Source organism: Coregonus clupeaformis, chromosome 14 (genome assembly GCF_020615455.1).
Source record: "Coregonus clupeaformis isolate EN_2021a chromosome 14, ASM2061545v1, whole genome shotgun sequence".
Classification (NCBI taxonomy): Eukaryota; Metazoa; Chordata; class Actinopteri; order Salmoniformes; family Salmonidae; genus Coregonus; species Coregonus clupeaformis.
Window position 1 is genome coordinate 38,894,434 of NC_059205.1, and position 21,636 is coordinate 38,916,069.

Below are 21,636 nucleotides of genomic sequence, written 5' to 3' on the forward strand. Positions count from 1 at the left end.
AGTCAGCCACCAATTGTGCATGTTCTCCCACTTAAAAAGATGAGAGAGGCCTGTAATTTTCATCATAGGTACACGTCAACTATGACAGACAAAATGAGAAAAAAAATCCAGAAAATCACATTGTAGGATTTTTAATGAATTTATTTGCAAATTATGGTGGAAAATAAGTATTTGGTCACCTACAAACAAGCAAGATTTCTGGCTCTCACAGACCTGTAACTTCTTCTTTAAGAGGCTCCTCTGTCCTCCACTCGTTACCTGTATTAATGGCACCTGTTTGAACTTGTTATCAGTATAAAAGACACCTGTCCACAACCTCAAACAGTCACACTCCAAATCCACTATGGCCAAGACCAAAGAGCTGTCAAAGGACACCAGAAACAAAATTGTAGACCTGCACCAGGCTGGGAAGACTGAATCTGCAATAGGTAAGCAGCTTGGTTTGAAGAAATCAACTGTGGGAGCAATTATTAGGAAATGGAAGACATACAAGACCACTGATAATCTCCCTCGATCTGGGGCTCCATGCAAGATCTCACCCCGTGGGGTCAAAATGATCACAAGAACGGTGAGCAAAAATCCCATAACCACACGGGGGGACCTAGTGAATGACCTGCAGAGAGCTGGAACCAAAGTAACAAAGCCTACCATCAGTAACACACTACGCCGCCAGGGACTCAAATCCTGCAGTGCCAGACGTGTCCCCCTGCTTAGCCCAGTACATGTCCAGGCCCGTCTGAAGTTTGCTAGAGTGCATTTGGATGATCCAGAAGAGGATTGGGAGAATGTCATATGGTCAGATGAAACCAAAATAGAACTTTTTGGTAAAAACTCAACTCGTCGTGTTTGGAGGACAAAGAATGCTGAGATGCATCCAAAGAACACCATACCTACTGTGAAGCATGGGGGTGAAAACATCATGCTTTGGGGCTGTTTTTCTGCAAAGGGACCAGGACAACTGATCCGTGTAAAGGAAAGAATGAATGGGGCCATGTATCGTGAGATTTTGAGTGAAAACCTCCTTCCATCAGCAAGGGCATTGAAGATGAAACGTGGCTGGGTCTTTCAGCATGACAATGATCCCAAACACACCGCCCGGGCAACGAAGGAGTGGCTTCATAAGAAGCATTTCAAGGTCCTGGAGTGGCCTAGCCAGTCTCCAGATCTCAACCCCATAGAACATTTTTGGAGGGAGTTGAAAGTCCGTGTTGCCCAGCGACAGCCCCAAAACATCACTGCTCTAGAGGAGATCTGCATGGAGGAATGGGCCAAAATACCAGCAACAGTGTGTGAAAACCTTGTGAAGACTTACAGAAAACGTTTGACCTGTGTCATTGCCAACAAAGGGTATATAACAAAGTATTGAGAAACTTTTGTTATTGACCAAATACTTATTTTCCACCATAATTTGCAAATAAATTCATGAAAAATCCTACAATGTGATTTTCTGGAGAAAAAAAATCTCATTTTGTCTGTCATAGTTGACGTGTACCTATGATGAAAAATACAGGCCTCTCTCATCTTTTTAAGTGGGAGAACTTGCACAATTGGTGGCTGACTAAATACTTTTTTTCCCCACTGTAAAAGGTTCTCAATCAGCCGTCTGAATCGCCCTGAAGCAGGGTTCCCCAACTGGAGGCCCGCGGGGCATTTTATTTGGCCCTCTTAAGTTTTTTTATTGGTGGACATAAAACACTGTAAAAACATCAGCAAATCAGCTCCAAGTGATTTTAATTTTGGAAATCTGTTCCAAAGTATTCACATATATCTCTGTTTCAGAGATATACAGTGGGGGAAAAAAGTATTTAGTCAGCCACCAATTGTGCAAGTTCTCCCACTTAAAAAGATGAGAGAGGCCTTCTCAATTTGTCTGTCATAGTTGACGTGTACCTATGATGAAAATTACAGGCCTCTCTCATCTTTTTAAGTGGGAGAACTTGCACAATTGTTGGCTGACTAAATACTTTTTTTCCCCACTGTATGTGGTCGTATACAAAGGTTTGAAATGATTATGTTTTAGTCAAATGTTACAGTGAGGGAAAAAAGTATTTGATCCCCTGCTGATTTTGTACGTTTGCCCACTGACAAAGAAATGATCAGTCTATAATTTTAATGGTAGGTTTATTTGAACAGTGAGAGACAGAATAACAACAACAAAATCCAGAAAAACGCATGTCAAAAATGTTATAAATTGATTTGCATTTTAATGAGGGAAATAAGTATTTGACCCCCTCTCAATCAGAAAGATTTCTGGCTCCCAGGTGTCTTTTATACAGGTAACGAGCTGAGATTAGGAGCACACTCTTAAAGGGACTCGGTGTGTTACCTGTATAAAAGACACCTGTCCACAGAAGCAATCAATCAATCAGATTCCAAACTCTCCACCATGGCCAAAACCAAAGAGCTCTCCAAGGATGTCAGGGACAAGATTGTAGACCTAAACAAGGTTGGAATGGGCTACAAGACCATCGCCAAGCAGCTTGGTGAGAAGGTGACAACAGTTGGTGCGATTATTCGCAAATGGAAGAAACACAAAAGAACTGTAAATCTCCCTCAGCCTGGGGCTCCATGCAAGATCTCACCTCGTGGAGTTGCAATGATCATGAGAACGGTGAGGAATCAGCCCAGAACTACACGGGAGGATCTTGTCAATGATCTCAAGGCAGCTGGGACCATAGTCACCAAGAAAACAATTGGTAACACACTACGCCGTGAAGGACTGAAATCCTGCAGCGCCCGCAAGGTCCCCCTGCTCAAGAAAGCACATATACAGGCCCGTCTGAAGTTTGCCAATGAATATCTTAATGATTCAGAGGAGAACTGGGTGAAAGTGTTGTGGTCAGATGAGACCAAAATCGAGCTCTTTGGCATCAACTCAACTCGCCGTGTTTGGAGGAGGAGGAATGCTGCCTATGACCCCAAGAACACCATCCCCACCGTCAAACATGGAGGTGGAAACATTATGCTTTGGGGGTGTTTTTCTGCTAAGGGGACAGGACAACTTCACCGCATCAAAGGGACGATGGACAGGGCCATGTACCGTCAAATCTTGGGTGAGAACCTCCTTCCCTCAGCCAGGTCATTGAAAATGGGTCGTGGATGGGTATTCCAGCATGACAATGACCCAAAACACACGGCCAAGGCAACAAAGGAGTGGCTCAAGAAGAAGCACATTAAGGTCCTGGAGTGGCCTAGCCAGTCTCCAGACCTTAATCCCATAGAAAATCTGTGGAGGGAGCTGAAGGTTCGAGTTGCCAAACGTCAACCTCGAAACCTTAATGACTTGGAGAAGATCTGCAAAGAGGAGTGGAACAAAATCCCTCCTGAGATGTGTGCAAACCTGGTGGCCAACTACAAGAAATGTCTGACCTCTGATTGCCAACAAGGATTTTGCCACCAAGTACTAAGTCATGTTTTGCAGAGGGGTCAAATACTTATTTCCCTCATTAAAATGCAAATCAATTTATAACATTTTTGACATATGTTTTTCTGGATTTTCTTGTTGTTATTCTGTCTCTCACTGTTCAAATAAACCTACCATTAAAATTATAGACTGATCATGTCTTTGTCAGTGGGCAAACATACAAAATCAGCAGGGGATCAAATACTTTTTTCCCTCACTGTATATCTGTTTGGGCTTATTGTGGTCAATTTGCAGTCTACAAATTATTTGTAATTATGTTCCGGCCTCCTGACCTTCCGCTCAAGAAGAAATCGGCCCGCGGCTGAATCTAGTTGATAATCCCTTCCCTAGAGGCACCAAATCATCACATTTCAGAGAGTTTTTTAGATTATTCAACAAGGTGCAAAAAAACTAAAAGTAGATTTAAAAGTGATCTCCAGAATTAGCCATGAGACTGGGTCTGGTAGCTTGTATGTCTGTAGGTTAAAAATGAAGTAAGGTACGGTGGAAGTTTGTGCAAGCGTGCTATACAGTGGGGAAAAAAAGTATTTAGTCAGCCACCAATTGTGCATGTTCTCCCACTTAAAAAGATGAGAGAGGCCTGTAATTTGCATCATAGGTACACGTCAACTATGACAGACAAATTGAGGAAAAAAAATCCAGAAAATCACATTGTAGGATTTTTTATGAATTTATTTGCAAATTATGGTGGAAAATAAGTATTTGGTCAATAACAAAAGTTTCTCAATACTTTGTTATATACCCTTTGTTGGCAATGACACAGGTCAAACGTTTTTCTGTAAGTCTTCACAAGGTTTTCACACACTGTTGCTGGTATTTTGGCCCATTCCTCCATGCAGATCTCCTCTAGAGTAGTGATGTTTTGGGGCTGTCGCTGGGCAACACGGACTTTCAACTCCCCTCCAAAGATTTTCTATGGGGGTTGAGATCTGGAGACTAGCTAGGCCACTCCAGGACCTTGAAATGCTTCTTACGAAGCCACTCCTTCGTTGCCCGGGCGGTGTGTTTGGGATCATTGTCATGCTGAAAGACCCAGCCACGTTTCATCTTCAATGCCGTTGCTGATGGAAGGAGATTTTCACTCAAAATCTCACGATACATGGCCCCATTCATTCTTTCCTTTACACGGATCAGTCGTCCTGGTCCCTTTGCAGAAAAACAGCCCCAAAGCATGATGTTTCCACCCCCATGCTTCACAGTAGGTATGGTGTTCTTTGGATGCAACTCAGCATTCTTTGTCCTCCAAACACAATGAGTTGAGTTTTACCAAAAAGTTATATTTTGGTTTCATCTGACCATATGACATTCTCCCAATGATCTTCTGGATCATCCAAATGCACTCTAGCAAACTTCAGACGGGCCTGGACATGTACTGGCTTAAGCAGGGGGAAATGTCTTGATTTGAGTCCCTAGCGGCGTAGTGTGTTACTGATTGTAGGCTTTGTTACTTTGGTCCCAGCTCTCTGCAGGTCATTCACTACGTCCCCCCGTGTGGTTCTGGGATATTTGCTCACCGTTCTTGTGATCATTTTGACCCCACGGGGTGAGATCTTGCGTGGAGCCCCAGATCGAGGGAGATTATCAGTGGTCTTGTATGTCTTCCATTTCCTAATAATTGCTCCCACAGTTGATTTCTTCAAACCAAGCTGCTTACCTATTGCAGATTCAGTCTTCCCAGCCTGGTGCAGGTCTACAATTTTGTTTCTGGTGCCCTTTGACAGCTCTTTGGTCTTGGCCATAGTGGAGTTTGGAGTGTGACTGTTTGAGGTTGTGGACAGGTGTCTTTTATACTGATAACAAGCTCAAACAGGTGCCATTAATACAGGTAACGAGTGGAGGACAGAGGAGCCTCTTAAAGAAGAAGTTACAGGTCTTTGAGAGCCAGAAATCTTGCTTGTTTGTAGGTGACCAAATACTTATTTTCCACCATAATTTGCAAATAAATTCATTAAAAATCCTACAATGTGATTTTCTGGATTTTTTTTTCTCAATTTGTCTGTCATAGTTGACGTGTACCTATGATGAAAATTACAGGCCTCTCTCATCTTTTTAAGTGGGAGAACTTGCACAATTGGTGGCTGACTAAATACTTTTTTTCCCCACTGTATAAACCAAATGACCGCAATGCATCGATCTAGGAGACTTCAAAGTGGCCAGCCTACTTTCTGATACAGAAAGCAGTGACGTGTACTGAACCTATCACCCGTAATAAAGTGTAGTGCGCTGTGATAAACTGCGTCCAAAGGCTTCAATACAGTGGCAGCTGCATTCATATAGACGATATCGGAATAATCTATAACCAGTATGAATGTTGACTGAATTATTAGTTTTCTGCTTTTTAACAAAAGGCATGACCTATTCCTATAAAGGAAGACCATTTTAATTCATAACTTCTTAACTAACTCATCAATACACTTTTTGAAAGATAGCCACCCATATATTTATAACCGGGACACTATCAATGTGGGCACCATCCAATGTACATATGCAGAAATCATCAGATACATTTTTTGGTATCAACATACATCATCAGCGAGTCCTTGGTCTTTTCTCTTCTTCTTTGTAAAATAGAGTTGGAGTGACAGACATCCGCAGCCTTCAGTGCAGTAATATTGTGCTTGCTCCTCAAAGCCCACCAATCATTCTAAACGTTAGTTCTCTGTCATCTTTGAATCTATTTCCTTCTCCAGGCAAGGTTAAGGGCTGTGCAGAGAAACGAACAGAAGTTTGCATCTTAAGCCATCATTAATATTTAATTGCAACACATGCTAGTGCAATCTCAGCACCACTTTGCACCCGGGATCTAATGGCTGCCTGCTCGCTTGGTCGGAGAGTATGACGCAACTACCAGACACTTTACACCGTCTGCTCTGCAAAACAGTACAAGTGTTTTTTAGAACACACAGGAACACACAGTCACAGAGGGCAGAAACAGAATTGTTCATAAGATCGATATCCTATTCTTGGTCAATTGCACAAACCTCCTCCTTTTTTGCTTTTTCAACTCATACCAGTGGAGAATGTGCCCGATAAAGAGCGTATCACAATCCCACACTGGGATATTAGACCTGAGGAAGAAAAGGCACCAATAAAGAGAGGGAGGTAGCCTTTCTTTAGACTGAGCGGTTTATGAAGATTTCTTAACTCTGCCTGCAAACCTTCCTTGCAGATAAGAAAATTATGATTGCCTCTTAAGGAGGGTGTCACGATCGTTGGTTAGAGAGGACCAAGGCGCAGCGTGTTGAGCGAACATACTTTAATAGTAAAGTGCAAACACGAATACAAAACAATAAACGATACGTAACGTCCTCAGACAATGACTGACAAGGAACAAAAACCCACAAACACAAGGTGAAAACAGACATTATAAATATGGCTCCCAATCAGAGACAACGAGCCAAACAGCTGACACTCGTTACCTCTGATTGGGAGTCACTCATCCAAACAAAGAAATACAACCACATAGAACAACCCAACCAAACAGAACACAACGAAACGAACACACCCTGGCTCAACATACAAAGTCCCGGAGCCAGAGCGTGACAGAGGGCTTGAGTTTCTATACTACTTGGGTGAAGGAATGAGACCTAAATGCTCATCAAAGGTAGAGACTAGAGTCAAAATAATTCACACTTTTTGCAATACGTTTCCATTCTTTAAACATGCTAAAAGAAAGTTGTACGATCTTAATTTGATCACTCTTTTATTGCTGATAATTTTCCTGCACCGCAGCTTCGTGATTTACATACATTCACTGAAAATCCACACTAACACACGGTTATTTTAACAGTATTGCACTTTTTATGTAGCCTACTAATAGCCTAAGCACCGATCAAGTAACATTGTGGACTAAACGTTCAAATTATTTTGCTGAAGGATTATTTTGCTGTGACAATATACACTGAATGTACATAACATTAGCAACTCTTTCCATGACATAGACTGACCAGGTGAATCCAGGTGAAAGCTATGATCCCTTATTGACGTCACCTGTTAAATCCACTTCAATCAGTGTAGATGAAGGGGAGGAGACAGGTTGAAGAAGGATTTTTAAGCCTTGAGACAATTGAGACATGGATTGTGTATGTGTGTCATTCAGAGGGTGAATGGGCAAGACACAATATTTAAGTGGCTTTGAACAGGGTATGGTAGTATGTGCCAGGCACACCGGTTTGAGTGTGTCAAGAAGTGCAACGCTGCTCGGTTTTTCACACTCAGCAGTTTCCCGTGTGTGTCAAGAATGGTCCACCACCCAAAGGACATCCAGACAAAATATTAGGAAGGTGTTCCTAATGTTTTGTACACTAAGCGTAGGTCAAACTAAGATCCTGCATCTGTAAAGGTCCATTTATGAAACTGATATTAAGTAATCTGCCTCTGAGGACCTCACTATCTCAGGGGTGAGAGATAACCATGTCATGTGTTGATAATCACGAGGAGTTCAGCCTATAGTTCAGCCTAAGCTTAGATAACATAGAGGGCAGCATACATAAAGCCATCTGCAAATTGCAGTACTTTGTGTGATTATACTATGAACCATTATTTGCAAACCATGCAGTTAGTTAAAGTACAGACTGAGACTGGCCCAGCATGGGCACCATGGTGTCTGTAGAGCTGGGGAATTGAATGATATCATTTAAGTGACTTCTAATATAAGTATTCAAATGTATCTCATAAGACCTCTGGCCAAGGCTCAAAGCCATCTCCATGTCACGACTAGGACAAGCAGCATCATCTGACCCTCCCTCACACCCTTACACACACATACATACACACACACACACGAACCGAACGAGTGTGCTCGCATACTCCCTTAAAAGACCTTCGCTTGAAAAACGAGAAAAACAGCAGCAAGAGTACTGTTTGTCCATTTTGAGACGCCGTAGCTAGTGTACTGTACTTCCTCATAATAGTCACAATTAATAGAAGATAACTCAAGAAACCTGTCATTATTTTTGACGTTTTTGCAGAGGAGATCAATTTTACATCTAACTAAGATGTTTGGTACAGTATTTCTCAATAAAGAAATGTGCATGAAAACGAGTCGTCTCTCGGTGAATGACAACAAAGACTGTTGACCAATCACCGACGAAGGGGCGTAGACTTCGGCTTGCCTCAATAAACATTTTTGTGTGCCCGAACAACTGAATAAACGCTTACCGAAGTCCAAAACTAACAAAAACATCACAAATTGTCGTCATAATATACAGTATGCAAAAACTCTTTCAAACTGTTTCGGCTGGGAAGCATGCGGACGCTTTCACTCTCACACTCACACACACATCTCCCAGCCAGCACTGCTTAGAGGTTTCCAGGAATCATTTAAATCATTTCACTGCTACTCTAGACCAACCATGAAGTGTTTCTAATTAGTTGAAAAATTATCATTTTGTTGATAATGGATGTACCTATGTCACGATCGTCATTTGAAGAAACGGGCCAATGCGCAGCGTGGAATGCGAACATCTTTTATTTTAATTCACCACACGAACAAAACAACAAAATGATACGTGAAGTCCTTGGGTACATACACAAACCAACACGGAACAAGATACCACACCACACAAATGCCAAACGACTACCTAAGTATGGTTCCCAATCAGAGACAACAAGCAACAGCTGATTCACGTTGCCTCTGATTGAGAACCACCCCGGCCAACATAGAAACACATCAACTAGATCCTGAACATAGAACCACAAAACATAGACTCTACACACCCTGGCTCAACATAACAGAGTCCCCAGAGCCAGGGCGTGACAGTACCCCCAAAGGCGCGGACTGCGACCGCGCCAAACATAAACCCGAACAGGGGAGGGCCGGGTGGGCATTCCTCCTCGGAGGCGGATCCGGCTCGGGCTTGACCACCACCCTCTAACAACCCCCCGTAGCGCCCCTGGTCTGGTCCCGCTGGCTGGAGCTGGACTGGACATCGGTGGAGCCGGATTGCTTAGGCTCCGGTGTGGAGCAGCTGACCGGTACCTGACCAGGCACCGGTGAACGGCACGGGCTGTGCCGGACTGACGACGCGCACCACAGGCTTGGTGCGGGGAGCAGGGACAGGCCGGTCCGGGCTGACAACGCGCACCATAGACTTGGTGCGGGAAGCAGAAACGGGCCGGACCGGGCTGGTGACGCGCACCACAGGCTTGGTGCGGGGAGCAGGAACAGGCCGGACCGGACTGACGACGCGCACCATTGGCTTGGTGCGGGGAGCAGGAATGGGCCGGACCGGGCTGGCGACGCGCACCATTGGCTTGGTGCAGGGAGCCGGTACGGGCGGGCCGGCTGACGACGCGCACCATAGACTTGGTGCGGGGGAGCAGGACGCGGGCGGACCGGACTGACGACGCGCACCATAGACTTGGTGCGGGGGAGCAGAAATGGGCCGGACCGGACTGACGATGCGCACCACAGGCTTGGTGCGGGAGCAGGAACAGGCCGGGCCGGGCTGGCGGCCGCACCATTGGCTTGGTGCGAGGGGCAGGAACAGGCCGGACCGGGCTGGCGACGCGCACCATTGGCTTGTTGCGAGGGGCAGGAACAGGCCGGACCGGGCTGACGACGCGCACCATTGGCTCGGTGCGAGCGGCAGGAACCGGCCGGGCCGGGCTGGCGACGCGCATCACAGGCTTGGTGCGAGGGACAGGAACAGGCCGGACCGCACTGGGAACACACACCACTGGCCTTATACGGGGATCAGGAACGGGCCGGACCGGACTGGCAACACACTTCAGTACCTCTCGCCGTGCCTCTACACTTTCCCATCCTCTAATCACCAATGGCTCCCGTAACCCGGTGGCCTTCTCTCCTCGTCCACAAACTCGCCCTTTATCTGCCTCCAGCAGCCCCGTCGCCCATGCCATGTCCCCCCCCCTAACAATTTATTGGGGGTGCCTCTCCCCCGTGGATATGCCCTCCATGGCTCTCGCCAGACTCTCCATCCTCTGCTCCCAAGTCCAATCTCTCTCCTCTTCACGCTGCTTGACCCAGTCGAGGTGGTATCTTCTGTCACGATCGTCATTTGAAGAAACGGGCCAATGCGCAGCGTGGAATGCGAACATCTTTTATTTTAATTCACCACACGAACAAAACAACAAAACGATACGTGAAGTCCTTGGGTACAAACACAAACCAACACGGAACAAGATACCACACCACACAAATGCCAAACGACTACCTAAGTATGGTTCCCAATCAGAGAAAACAAGCAACAGCTGATTCACGTTGCCTCTGATTGAGAACCACCCCGGCCAACATAGAAACACATCAACTAGATCCTGAACATAGAACCACAAAACATAAATTCTACACACCCTGGCTCAACATAACAGAGTCCCCAGAGCCAGGGCGTGACAACCTAGCATATGTTAAAAGCATAGCCAGCAATGTGTGTTATTTTTTTAGTCCCCCCAGTCTGGGCCTCCTTCCAATGAACATGATGAGCATCATAGGGGCGACAAGCAAACATCGGCGTTGGTTCCTGGCAGGTAACACAGCTCTGCAGCAGATACAGTAGACCCAGACCTCCAGCACCACAGACACCGTGTCCACCCACACAGAACATTACATGCCTTATTGCTGGCTGTCCTTCGTAACGTATGAATACACTACTGAGTCTATCTGAGATCAGGTAGAAGTCCACTGGGTCTGCCAGGCTTTGCCCCATTTGTTTTCCCACTGGTCAATTTAGGCCGCATGTGATGCCATCAAGCCACCACATCCCTAAGCTAATTGCACAGTAATGGGGTTGAAGCACTTTGCTGCACCACTCTAACCCCAATGGGCCTTTTACCTGTGTCTGTGCATCTCCTAGAAGAGTTCACATGTTCAGAATCAGATTAGGAGCAGAGCAGAGTAGACCCTCTCTTCAACTGAGTAACATAGCAGGTACTGTAGTACTGATGCTGCTGGCCTGGGGTGTGGCGGGTGGAGAAGGTATATTGTCTGTCTCTCTGGCTCATTTCACTCAAAATACGGTTTTGGCACATAGGACATGGTAGCCGATTAAACTCAACTCCAGGAGTTGAGCGGCGAGTCGTTTTTTTTTTAAATAAAAAGAACGACAGATTTCAGCACCCAAAGAATAGACGTCGGAGCTCCAGTCCGCCCACACTCGTCGCTGCTCAACTCCATTGTAAATCGTGGCATTGAGTTTAGTCGGTCAAGGACATGGCAGACATTATCTGCAGGCATGAATAAACTGGGAAATGATCCCATCTTTCTCCCCAACTCCCTCCCCACAGCTCTGAGTAAAATGCTCCAACATACAACTATTTAACACTCTGGTAAGCATGATAGATTAAGTGTCCTCCGAGAGAGGAGAGAAGGGGAAGAAAGTTGAAACGGCAGAAGCAAAAAGGTGTGGATGGGACTACTGCATCAAAATCCCATCTCTTCTAGCCCTGGTCTCTCTGGTCTCTTGGTGCCTTTTTGATTGTCAAGGCTTCTCTCTCTCCTCTGGTTGTGTTGTTTTGGGATGGAGTAGATCCCACTGCAGCCGCGGCGTGAAGCTCCTATTATAGTAACAATTATAGAGCACCACTCACTATCTGACTGAGCCATATGGAGAGAGTTAACCTGGGAAATAAAACTGCCATGATGTGTAGGTGTACACTATGGACATAGTATTTCATAGCTCTCTCAGGCTCAATATTGAGCTTAGTCACATCTAGGGCTGTGGCGGTCATTACATTTTGTCATCTTCCAGCCTACAAGCCACTGATGCGGACTTTTGGAACATCAACATTTTATGAAGTCTAATAAATCCATTTAATATAGCCTACACCATCACAATAAATCCATGTAATATAGCCTACACCATCACAATAAATCCATTATTTATTTTAGGCAGGTCTAAAGAAACATTATGATATGAAGAAAACGTTGCATATTTCAGAAGAACAGAATAGCATATTCTGAGTCGTCCTTATGTCAGGTCCTGATCTGGCTATGCCATATGGCTGTGGGCTACACTTGTTCATTTAGCAGGATTTGCTTATATTTCCCGTGGCATTATTTTATATTATTTATAGTATGAAGAATACCATTGAACATAGCTGAATAAAATAGAAAGTATATTTTTCCCAAACGATTTCCAAGGAAGTGCGCACATGTGGCTATTCTGTTTTGAGAGGTTAACAAAGAAACCGGTCCTCCTATATGCTTAATTGAGAGTTATTTATGCAACTTTAGTTGTGATACAAACGTTAGCCTTAATGTTTTGATTTCTAATATATTCTAAGGCTGCATGATGTGACTCTAATGATTATTTTTTTAAAGCTGCATGAAAGGCAAGCGCTCTGCTCTGTTTCTTGTGCAGGCTGTACACACTTCATCAGTCTCTCATTCACAATTTGACAAGCACTTGATAATATTCTCAACCATCAGACTATTCTCAATTTAATCTGGTCTTTACATATAGCCTACTAATATATGTGTGGAATAATTGTTTATTTATAAGGGCCCACAAACATGTCATCCGTAGCCTGCACTCTAATAGCAAATGGAGGTTACGTTTTTAATATGCCAGGTAGGCTACACCGTTTGTAAAGCAGATGAATGTGCTTAATTTTAAGAATTGAGCAATAAATATAGCAGCACGAGAAAGCTGGGATCCTCTTTTAAATAGTGGCCAGTGAAAACGCGATTGGCTTATTGTTTGCGTAATAGCTTATAAGAACACGTTTCACGGCTCTGTAGGCTATGGGCTATTCAACACTGTTCCAGGGGTCCTAAGCTTATAGGCTACGTTTTGAGTTACTACAAACCTTATCAAAATATATACTGTAGGCCTATGGGCTAGGCTACATGATGCATGTGACTGATTTGAAAAAGTCTATATACTATATGGTATAACAAGTGTATAAGGCCCCATACTATGTAAAAGCAGCCAGACTAATGGCAGTTTTCCTTGAAGACCTGCTTTCTACTGACCTGGGTGATGATATAGATGGCATAGTCGATCTTCTGCCGTCGAAGGATGGGGTGCAGGTAGTGCAACCAGTACTTGAGGTGGTTGTCTCTGTGTCTGAATGGGATAATGATAGCCACCTTCTGTTTGGCACGGCAGTCCGGCGGGGTGTACTTGCCCCCCTCCGTCACATTTGGGTTCTCCTTCTGCACCCGTTCCATTGTCATCTGGGAGGCAAACTCGATGAGGAGGCGGCCCACTGCAGAGAGAAAGGGGGAATACATGGTCAACATCAAAGCAGCCAAACAGCCAACCAATCAGCATGTTACTTGTGCTTAGCAAACTTTTTGAAAAAATTGTGTTCAACCAAATACAATGTTATTTTACAGAAAACTAATTAACAACAGACTTTCAGCATGCTTATAGGAAAGGGCACTCAACATGCTGACACAAATGACTGATGATTGTGGAAGCTGTTTTGTTAGACATTAGTGCGGCATTTGATATCATTGATCATAACCTATTGCTGAAAAAACATAGGTGTTATGGATTTACATCCTCTGCCTTATCATGGATTGAGAGTTACCTATCTAATAGAACACAGAGGGTTCTTTAATGGAAGCCTCTCTAATGCAAATTCGGTTGAGTGTGGTGTACCGCAGGGCAGCCGGCTTGGGCCATTATTGTTTGCTGTTTTTATTAATGACCTTCCACTGACCTTGAATAAAGCCTGTGTGTCTATGTACGCTGACGACTCAACTGTATACACGTCGACTACGACAGTAAAATAAATAACTATCACCCTTAACATAGAGCTGCAGTCAGTTTTAGAATGAGTAACTAGCAATAGGCTGATGCTAAATACACTGCATGGCCAAAAGTAGCTCGTCGAACATCTCATTCCAAAATCATGGACATTAATATGGAGTTGCTCCCGATGACCAATTCTTGTGCTGACGTTGCTTCCAGAGGCAGTTTGGAACTCGGTAGTTAGTGTTGCAACCGAGGACAGACAATTTTTACGCGTTACATGCTTCAGCACTCGGTGGTCCCATTCTGTAAGCTTGTGTGGCCTACCACTTCGCGGCTGAGCCATTGTTGCTCCTAGATGTTTCCACTTACAGTTGACCGGGACAGCTCTAGCAGGGCAGAAATTTGATGAACTGACTTGTTGGAAAGGTGGCATCCAATGACGGTGCCATGTTGAAAGTCACTGAGCTCTTCAGTACGGGCCATTCTACTGCCAATGTTTGTCTATGGAGATTGCATGGCTGTGTGCTCGATTGTATACACCTGTCAGCAATGGGTGTGGCTGAAATAGCCGAATCCACTAATTTGAAGGGGTGTCCACCTATTTTTGGCTATGTAGTGTATTTTTAAAAAATGTAAGCATAGTTTTTCGGACAAATCACTCAATCAACCCTAAACCTCATCTAGATCTATTATTGAATAATGTGGCGATTGATCAAGTTGAGCAAGCTGTCATGATCAAAACATGACTCAATTAGTTATTTCTCTGCTTTCTTGCCATCTCAGTCAACCAGACAGGTCCTACCTGCCCTCATTTTGTCATACCTGGACTACTGCCCAGTTGTGTGGTCAGGTGCGGCAAAGAAGTACATAGGCAAATTGCAGTTGGTCCAGAACAGAGCAGCACGTATTGTCAATAACATGCATGTCAATTTCTCCTGGCTCAAAGTTGAGAAGAGATGGACCGCATCACTATTGGTCTTTGTGCAAGGTGTTGATGTGTTAAAGGTACCGAACTGTCTGTTCAAGCTGTTGGCACACAGTTCGGACACTCATCGGTACCACACAAGACATCAAATCAAATGTTATTTGCCACATGCTTCGTAAACAACAGGTGTAGACTAACAGTGAAATGCTTACTTACAGGCCCTTCCCAACAATACAGAGAGAAAAATATAGACATAATAATATCCCGAGGAATAAATACACAATGAGTAACAATAACTTGGCTATATACACGGGGTACCAGTACCAAGTCAATGTGCAGGGGCACGAGGTAATTGAAGTAAATATGTACATATAGGTAGGGGGAAAGTGGCTAGGCAACAGGATAGATAATAAACAGTAGCAGCTGCATATGTGATGAGTCAAAATAGTTAATGCAAAGAGAGTCAATGCAGATAGTACGGTAGCTATTTGGTTAATTATTTAGTGGTCTTATGGCTTGGGGGTAGAAACTGTTCAGAGTCCTGTTGGTTCCAGACTTGGTGCATCGGTACCGCTTGCCATAGGGTAATAGAGAGAACAGTCTATGGCCGGAGTCTTTTACAATTTTTAGGGCCTTCCTCTGACACCGCCTGGTATAGAGGTCCTGGATGGCAGTGAGCTCAGCTCCAGTGATGTACTGGGCCGTACGCACTACCCTCTGTAGCGTCTTGCAGTCGGATGCCGAACAGTTGCCATACCAAGCAGTGATGCAGCCAGTCAAGATGCTCTCAATGGTGCAGCTGTATAACTTTTTGAGGATGCGGATTTGAGGATGCCTCGGCAGCAGCTAGTTGGGGATCCTAATAATTACTAAATACTAAAAGCAAACTGGGTATGTGTAAATAAACGTTTGCAGCAAGGTGAAGCATAATGTTGCCTCTGATAAAAACAGTATCAACAGCTTTGAAATGATAACACCTAAGACACTAAAAATAAAAATACATGTGCTGCTTCCCAAATGGCACCCCATTTATATTTTTCTTACCCCATCCCAAATGGCACACCCTATGGGCCCTGGTCAAAAGTAGTGCACTATCTAGGGAATACGGTACCATTTGGGATACAGCCATGAAAAGCAATTATGAAGCTGCAATGCCCATCTAGAGCCACAACAACAACAATACACTTGGAGGGGTATATAGCAAAGCAGGATCAATGACTTAGTCAGCTAACTTGCCTAAATATTTTTTTAATAACTTCTTATTTTGGGGGGGAAATAAGCTTGAAATGGGCATGGTCTAATTGACTCAACAACCAAAAACATATATCTAAGTTTAGCTTTCTTAATGAACCAGAAAATCAGTAGTTATTTCTGGTTGTTTATCAAAGTTAGTATACCTCACGGGTCTTATCATTCTAATGATCTGTCTGCAACAACAAACCATTCCTTTGTCTTCTCTGGCCACCAGAGGGAGTGCTACCACAACTCTCCCATGAGGTAATCCATTTATAATTAATGTATGTTCTATGTGCTGAAAAGACCAATCAATGATGCATTAGTTGAGAGCCTGATCGAAACTAACTGAATTATGTGGCTCATATAGACAGACACGCCATATGATCTCTGAGTCATCGACAACGCAAGGTGAGTCAGAAACCAATTTGTATCATTCTACCATGTAACCTGTTAAGCCTGAATACACAGACTAACATACAGGCTGTGTCTCCAATGGCACCCTATTTCCTTATATAGTGCACTACTCCATAGGGATCTGGTAAAAAAAAAATAGTGCACTACATAGAGAATAAGGTGCCATTTGGGACACAGCAGCATAGCAAGCCCTCAACACAGGTATGCTCCCCCTCCCTCCTCATATTTCCCACTTCATGCCCTCCCCTCATCCACTCGTTAGTGTTAGAGAATTAATCATTAATATGTGTATGATGGATAAAGTAGGAGTGGATCTGAACTTCACTAATGGGATGATAATTGGAACACGCTGCACACACAGTCAGCGCTCTGCACACACACACACACACACACACACACACACACACACACACACACACACACACACTTTGCTCTGCACACACACAGTCACACACACACTTCAAGCAATGTGGCTGTTTTTGTTGGTGGTGTTGAGTTATTGATGATGATGATGATGATGATATGCCCCTGTTATTCTATGAGGACATTGTTTTCCTCAACAGCACCATTATTGCTGTTACGTCACCAGTATCTTAAGAAATGCTTGGTTAGATACTATTGAGAAAATATGGAGATTGGATTTCACGAATAAGCATACAGTGAGGGAAAAAAGTATTTGATCCCCTGCTGATTTTGTACGTTTGCCCACTAATATCTTTATGTTTCACCGAGTCGTGGCTGAACGACGACATGGACAACATACAGCTAGCGGGCTATACGCTACATCGGCAGGATAGAACGGCTGACTCCGGTAAGACAAGGGGTGGCGGTCTGTGTATATTTGTAAACAACAGCTGGTGCACAAAATCAAATACTAAGGAAGTCTCGAGGTTTTGCTCGCCTGAGGTAGAGTATCTTATGATAAGCTGTAGACCATACTATTTACCAAGAGAGTTTTCATCTACATTTTTCATAGCTGTCTATTTAACACCACAAACCAATGCTGGCATTAAGATTGCACTGAATGTATGCACGCATGGCTGTAAGTCGCTTTGGATAAAAGCGTCTGCTAAATGGCATATTAAATTAAATATTAAATTAAATTAAATTAAATTAAATTAAATTAAATAAATATAAGGCCATAAGTCAACAGGAAAACGCTCATCCAGAGGCAGCGCTCCTAGTGGCCGGGGACTTTAATGCAGGGAAACTTAAATCCGTTCTACCTAATTTCTACCAGCATGTTAAATGTGCAACCAGAGGAAAAGAAACTCTAGACCACCTTTACTCCACACACAGAGACGCATACAAAGCTCTCCCTCGCCCTCCATTTGGCAAATCTGACCATAACTCTATCCTCCTGATTCCTGCTTATAAGCAAAAACTAAAGCAGGAAGCACCAGTGACTTCGGTTAATAAAAAAGTGGTCAGATGACGCAGATGCTAAGCTACAGGACTGTTTTGCTAGCACAGACTGGAACATGTTCCGGGATTCTTCAGATAGCATTGAGGAGTACACCACATCAGTCACTGGCTTCATCAATAAGTGCATCGATGATGTCGTCCCCGCAGTGACCGTACGTACATACCCCAACCAGAAGCCATGGATTACAGGAAACATCCGCACTGAGCTTAAGGGTAGAGCTGCCGCTTTCAAGGAGCGGGACTCTAACCCGGACGCATATAAGAAATCCCGCTATGCCCTCCGACGAACCATCAAACAGGCAAAGAGTCAATACAGGACTAAGATTGAATCGTACTACACCGGCTCTGACGCTCGTCGGATGTGGCAGGGCTTGAAAACTATTACAGACTACAAAGGGAAGCACAGCCCGAGCTGCCCAGTGACACAAGACTTCAGACGAGCTAAACCACTTCTATGCTCGCCCGAGGCAAGCAACACTGAAGCATGCATGAGAGCATCAGCTGTTCCAGATGACTATGTGATCACGCTCTCCGTAGCCGATGTGAGTAAGACTTTTAAGCAGGTCAACATTCACAAGGCCGCAGGGCCAGACGGATTACCAGGACGTGTACTGCGAGCATGTGCTGACCAACTGGCAAGTGTCTTCACTGACATTTTCAACATGTCCCTGACTGAGTCTGTAATACCAACAAGTTTCAAGCAGACCACCATAATCCCCGTGCCCAAGGACACTAAGATAACCTGCCTAAATGACTACCGACCCGTAGCACTGACGTCTGTAGCCATGAAGTGCTTTGAAAGGCTGGTCATGGCTCACATCAACACCATTATCCCAGAAACCCTAGACCCACTCCAATTTGCATACCGCCCCAACAGATCCACAGATGATGCAATCTCTATTGCACTCCACACTGCCCTTTCCCACCTGGACAAGAGGAACACCTACGTTAGAATGCTATTCATTGACTACAGCTCAGCATTCAACACCATAGTGCCCTCAAAGCTCATCACTAAGCTAAGGATCCTGGGACTAAACACCTCCCTCTGCAACTGGATCCTGGACTTCCTGACGGGCCGCCCCCAGGTGGTAAGGGTAGGTAACAACACATCTGCCACACTGATCCTCAACACGGGGGCCCCTCAGGGGTGCGTGCTCAGTCCACTCCTGTACTCCCTGTTCACCCATGACTGCATGGCCAGGCACGACTCCAACACCATCATTAAGTTTGCCGACGACACAACAGTGGTAGGCCTGATCACCGACAACGATGAGACAGCCTATAGGGAGGTCAGAGACCTGGCCGTGTGGTGCCAGGATAACAACCTCTCCCTCAACGTGACCAAGACAAAGGAAATGATTGTGGACTACAGGAAAAAAAAGAGGACTGAGCACGCCCCCATTCTCATCGACAGGGCTGTAGTGGAACTGGTTGAGAGCTTCAAGTTCCTTGGTGTCCACATCACCAACGAACTATCATGGTCCAAACACACCAAGACAGTCGTGAAGAGGGCACGACAAAGCCTATTCCCCCTCAGGAGACTGAAAAGATTTGGCATGGGTCCTCAGATCCTCAAAAAATTATACAGCTGCACCATCGAGAGCATCCTGACTGGTTGCATCACCGCCTGGTATGGCAACTGCTTGGCCTCCGACCGCAAGGCACTACAGAGGGTAGTGCGTACGGCCCAGTACATCACTGGGGCCAAGCTTCCTGCCATCCAGGACCTCTATACCAGGAGGTGTCAGAGGAAGGCCCTCAAAATTAGTCCCTAGTCATAGACTGTTCTCTCTACTGCCGCACGGCAAGCAGTACCGGAGTGCCAAGTCTAGGTCCAAAAGACTTATCAACAGCTTCTACCCCCAAGCCATAAGACTCCTGAACAGCTAATCATGGCTACCCGAACTATTTGCTCTGCCCCCCCACCCCTCACTCCTTCTTTTTACGCTGCTGCTACTCTGTTAATTATTTATGCATAGTCACTTTAACTCTACTCACATGTACATATTACTTCAACTACCTCAACTAGCCGGTGCCCCCGCACATTGACTCTGCACCGGTACCCCCCTGTATATATAGCCTCCCTACTGTTATTATATTTTACTTCTGCTCTTTTTTTATTTCTTTTTTTTTTCAAAACTTTTTTGTTGTTGTTTTATTTTACTTTTTTATTACAAATAAATGCACTGTTGGTTAAGGGCTGTAAGTAAGCATTTCGCTGTAATGTCTGCACCTGTTGTATTCGGCGCATGTGGCCAATAAAATTTGATTTGATTTGATTTGACAAAGACATGATCAGTCTATAATTTTAATGGTAGGTTTATTTGAACAGTGAGAGACAGAATAACAACATAAAAATCCAGAAAAACGCATGTCAAAAATGTTATAAATTGATTTGCATTTTAATTAGGGAAATAAGTATTTACAGTAAGGGTCTGTTCTTGGCGGGTCTCGTCTTCTTTTGGTCAGAAGGGAATTTCCCTCACGCTTCATAAAATGCGCCACCGGTATTCCTCGCAGACCCCCACTGGAAAGCTCCGCAGGCAGAAACAATCATCCTGTTCATGATGCATAATGGGGCAATCCCGTTAGTTCCTTTATATACTGACAAGTTATATTTGCATGATTTAGCTTATTCATAATTAATTAATCATTAACATTTGCTTCATTAATGTGACCGACCAATAATGGATCATGCATGTGACTGACCAATACCTCAAAAGGCTTCTTCTCTCTAAGCTGAGACATTGAAACTGAGATATCTCTTTCTCTAAACAAGGTTCTGGGCATACTGCCAAATTGCAGACACTGATAGTGAGGATTCGTTCTATCAGTCACTTGCATGAACACAGAAATTGGTTTATAGAAAAGCACAAACATAGAACATAGAAATTGGTAAATAGAAAAGCACCAACATAACATTTTCCATCACAAGTCCACCTGTGGTAAATTCAATTGATCTGACATGATTTGGAATAAGGTCTATATAAGGTCCCACAGTTGACACTGCATGTCAGAGCAAAAACCAAGCCATGAGGTCGAAGGAATTGTCAGCAGCGCTCCGAGACAGGATTGTGTCGACGCACAAAGCTGGGGAAGGGTACCAAAAAATGTCTGCCACATTGAAGGTCCCCAAAAACACAGTGGCCTCCATCATTCTTAAATGGAAGAAGTTTGGAACCCCAAGACTCTTCCTAGGGATGGCCACCCAGCCAAACTGAGCAATCGGGGGAGAATGGCATTGGTCATGGAAGTGACCAAGAACCCGATGGTCACTCTGACAGAGCTCCAGAGTTCCACTGTGGAGATGGGAGAACCTTCCAGAAGGACAGCCATCTCTGCAGCACTCCACCAATCAGGCATTTATGGTAGAGTGGCCACAAGGAAGCCACTCCTCAGTAAAAGGCACATGACAGCCCGCTTGGAGTTTGCCAAAAGGCACCTAAAGGACTCTCAGATCATGAGAAACAAGATTCTCTGGTCTGATGAAACCAAGATTGAGCTCTTTGGCCTGAATGCCAAGCGCCACGTCTGGAGGAAACCTAGCA

At 44.5% G+C, this 21,636-nt stretch overlaps 1 protein-coding gene across 2 annotated transcripts in view; it reads right to left on the reverse strand.

Annotated features, from left to right (window-relative positions):
- b4galt2 (UDP-Gal:betaGlcNAc beta 1,4- galactosyltransferase, polypeptide 2) overlaps window positions 1-21,636 on the reverse strand; it is a 161,652-nt gene that overhangs the window by 63,963 nt on the left and 76,053 nt on the right. For both annotated transcript variants that reach the window (XM_041896118.1, XM_041896119.2), the window contains one exon: window positions 13,359-13,594. In XM_041896118.1, the coding sequence (XP_041752052.1) occupies window positions 13,359-13,594 (236 nt within the window). The remainder of the gene's footprint in view (window positions 1-13,358; window positions 13,595-21,636) is intronic.